At 36.0% G+C, this 3,966-nt stretch overlaps 1 protein-coding gene across 1 annotated transcript in view; it reads left to right on the top strand.

The window, feature by feature from the left end:
- Nucleotides 1-3,966, top strand: part of LOC107654083 (gastrula zinc finger protein XlCGF26.1-like) — a 13,973-nt gene that overhangs the window by 1,632 nt on the left and 8,375 nt on the right. The window contains exon 2 of the mRNA XM_016441007.1: nucleotides 2,069-2,199. Within this exon, the coding sequence (XP_016296493.1) occupies nucleotides 2,115-2,199 (85 nt within the window). The 5' untranslated portion in view covers nucleotides 2,069-2,114. The remainder of the gene's footprint in view (nucleotides 1-2,068; nucleotides 2,200-3,966) is intronic.

The raw sequence follows: 3,966 nt of genomic DNA, 5'->3' as shown, positions 1-3,966 counted from the left end.
ATTTATATTTTGAATAAATGCTGTTCTTTTTAACTTTTTATTCATCAAAGAATCCTGAAAAAAGTATAGCAGTTTCCAAAAAATTATTTGGCAGGACAACATTGATAATACTAATAATAAATCAGCATATTAGAATGATTTCTGAAGATCATGTGACACTTTATACTGGAGTAATGATGATGGAAATTCAGCTTTGCATCACAGAAATAAATTACATTTTAAAGGATATTAAAATAGAAACCATTATTTTGTACTGTAATAACATTTTGCAAGATTACTGTATTTTTTTTTGTTTGTTTTTTTTTATTGTTATTTTTGATCAAATAAATGCAGCCTTGATGAGCAGAAGAGACTTCTTTAAAAACATTCGAAAGTCTTACTGATCCCAAACCTTTGACCGGTAGTATATATATATGTTGCATACAGTAATTAAAGATTTTTTTACTTTTCGGATGTTGTTTTCTGCTTTCGGAGGTGCATCATTAGGTATATTATCTTTCACTTAAGGCTCATTTTGAGCAACACAAAGTATGTACTTTCTGCAAATATAATGTTTGAAAAATAATTTAGTTGATTTTATTTTTTTCTTTAATGTATTAATTTAATACCAGGGTGTAATTTCACCCATGCAGTGTGGTATAGTGAATACGTGTGTGTGTGGTAATTTACTTTCAGGGAAAGTTTTTCATATTAAACTTACTTTTCATATTAAATTCTGGGCAAAACAATCCCAGACACTTTAGGCCTATTTTTTCAAGACATTTAAAAATGTTTGCAGCAAGGATAAAAAACACTACTCCTATAAGCGTTTTGAGACGGGAAAAACAGCCTAAATTAGTAGGCTGTACGTCGCATTTTACGATTAATATATTATTATTATTTTATTATTATTATTCAGAAATAATGTAGGCTAAAACACTGGTAAATAAAGCAAAATATTTACAAACATTACAAACACAAGTAGGCTAGTTTAGTTCCCTTCTCTCCACAACAAATCCTCTAAAGCTGTAAGCCAAAATGAATTAATTTAAAAGCGAAACTGAAGCCTACCTCTCTCATTCTGTAAACTATAGGCTTTGTTCTTCACTCGCATTTTCGACATAAAACATCATCCTTTACATATAGACTATAACAGCACAATGAGGCGGTGGTTACGCTGAACGGCACAGACTGTACTACGGACTATTTAAATTGAGCCATGTAGCTTTTTATGTATCTTTAAAGGTTGTATGTGCATGTGAGTTGCTGACGCGATTCAAAACTGTAAAGCTTTTGCAAAATAAAGAAAACCAATTTCCTTTCCGTGAACTTCGGAGCGCGTTACAATGATCCAAACTCAGCACATTTTTTTTTTTTTGTGTTGTTAATCTGTTAATGATTTAAGTGAAATATATTTAGTGTATAGGCCTATATATTCCTTTTTATGTAGCCTATATAGTTTTATTCCATTTTCTCTGTTCACAGAAACGCTGCAGGTGCGTGATATGAACTTGTGAGAATCCATGTTCTACACGATCCTGCCATTTTTTCTGGTTTCAAACACATAAAAAGCTGCATATTACCTGCCATTCATTTTCACTTAAATGTAGGCCTAATGCTTAATTGGCGGTTCGTGACATATCCACAGAAAAACTAACTCCGGGGCATTGCCATTGCGACTTACCGTTACCTATGATGAATTTACAGCTGAGCGCGGGCGTTTCACTGGTTGGATGCTTCAGCGTCACGTTTGCATAGGTCGTACTATGCTGTCTGACAAACTATATTTTGTACAGATTTTATTTTGTTTTGGCAAGTATTTAATCATTTTGCCCAGAGAAAAACGTTGGATTATGCAACAGACATGCAACTCGTTGTCTCCATGCAGTTAATTAATAAACCATCGGTATCGGCCCTTTTCATGCTATTTCCGATATGCCGATGGCTTTAAAATAATAAAAAAATCGGCCAATAAATATCGGCAGCCGATACATCGGTGCATCCCTAATAAACAGTATTACTTTAACATGAATAGTTAGTATGTGACTATGTATTCTCGTCTTAAATATGACACTGTTTCCAAACACAGAAAAATTCCTGGTGAAGCGACTGAGATCCACGTGAATATTATAAAGATGGCGTTTATTAAGGAGGAGAATGAAGACATGAAGATTGAAGGAGCTTTGAGTGTGAAGCAAGAAGATACTGACACACAAACAGGTTGGTTTCCATTCTCAAAACTGAACTTAGTCATGTTATCCTTCTTAAAATGTCGACCTCTACAGAAATGAATGATGTTTTTGAAGAATGTTGAAAGAATGAATATATATAAGTGGGCTAATTAAAGCAGTTTTAGTTGACATGGAGTGGATCGCCTCAAGCCCAAAGTATGCTTGTTTTTTATTCATATGCTAGTATATGCGTACGGTTGGCGGGTGGATAATTTATTTGAAGCTGCGGATTCGGGTGACGTTTTAGCTCATCCGCGCATCACTAATGCGTACAGTCAAACATGCAGCCTTTCAAAGTATACTCCATTTGATAGCGTGTGCGAACGCAGGCAGACGACATGTGCTCTGGAAAGCTTCATCTAATCCAACGTCTGCTCATTTTTCTCCAGAAATGATATATCTATATATATTAGGGCTGACAATTAGGCAATATCGCGTTCATGAGATGCGCATGACAATCGCATGCGATTAATTGCACAGCCCTAGGGAGTGTCTGAATCCACTTTTACTAGTTTAACGACGGGAAAAACCGCATGGTCTAAAAGGGTTGTCCCTATTCTCTTAATGAGTAATGGGTGTGTTTTGGGCATAACGTGCCATAAACCAATCAGAGTCTCATCTCCCATCCCCTTTAAAAGCCAGTTGCGCTCGTGCCATGGCGGGTTCGCTATTTACATGGCGGAATTTAATTTTTCATTTTTAAAAACGTTTGTGTGCTGCTGCGCGTTGTGTGTGTAATAAGCAAAGTGTATGCGCATTTTGCACCCACCTATAGGCGCATATTACTAACGCGCTCTTTAAATAACATGATCAGGTTTTTGTTGGTCAATGGCGCAGTTTATTTCAGTTGCCTCAAAATAGCAACGCGCCAGCAATGCGCCTGAACACATCTCGTTTTCAGACCAGCACGCCCATGGGCACACAAATGGGCACAAATGCATTAGCTATTTTTACAACGTGGCGCAAGACGTGAAAATTACAACTGCGTTGGGCTGAAACTAGCAAAAAGCACTTGCGGCGCATTGCGCCAGGTGTGTGATATTGCCCATTATCTGATTAATGTGAATCTTATCATTAATCTTCTCCACTAGATGTCACCTTCTTATTTACCTTGTGTGATGTTACAACATAAAGCCTGTCATTCATTCAGTGCTTATCATGGCGGAGATACTGTTGACAAGAACCAAGAACAAAGCAACATGCACGATTTGCAATGCTCAGGTGAAATGCTTTAGTAATACTACAAATCTGCGGAAGCATTTGACATCACGCACACACTGTTTTGTTTACTAAAGCACGAATGACACTCGCGGTGTTTTCAGCTTCTGTCGTCTCACTATATGACGATATGAACACACGATTATCATCTCCAGCTGCTCTGAGAGTCATTTCATTAACATTTTACTGTTTATTTTAAGAAAATTACTGTCACATCACATACACAGCAGTTGCAAGTTCTTCACAGCAACCCGTCAAAATAAAAGTTTGGTTTAACATGAAGAAACTGTGTCAGAAATATATTAATATTTAATGTTCAAACAACAACAAAAGTGAATTTTGCATCCGATGACCCCTTTAAGACTCAATGTAACAACAATACTACTACTACTACTACCACTACTACTTTTTAATTTTAACAGTAAACTTCAGTTGTGCAGCACTTTGTTTGGCAAAAAATAAAAAGGGTTTAATTTTCCTTTGATTAGGATACATTAAATTAATGTTTTATGCCTTCATCTGATTACCAGAAAAATGA

Source organism: Sinocyclocheilus anshuiensis, unplaced genomic scaffold, assembly GCF_001515605.1.
Source record: "Sinocyclocheilus anshuiensis isolate Anshui unplaced genomic scaffold, SAMN03320099.WGS_v1.1 scaffold683, whole genome shotgun sequence".
In the NCBI taxonomy this organism is placed as follows: Eukaryota; Metazoa; Chordata; class Actinopteri; order Cypriniformes; family Cyprinidae; genus Sinocyclocheilus; species Sinocyclocheilus anshuiensis.
Note: the sequence above shows the minus strand (reverse complement) of the source record. Positions and strands in the feature narration are given on the sequence as shown.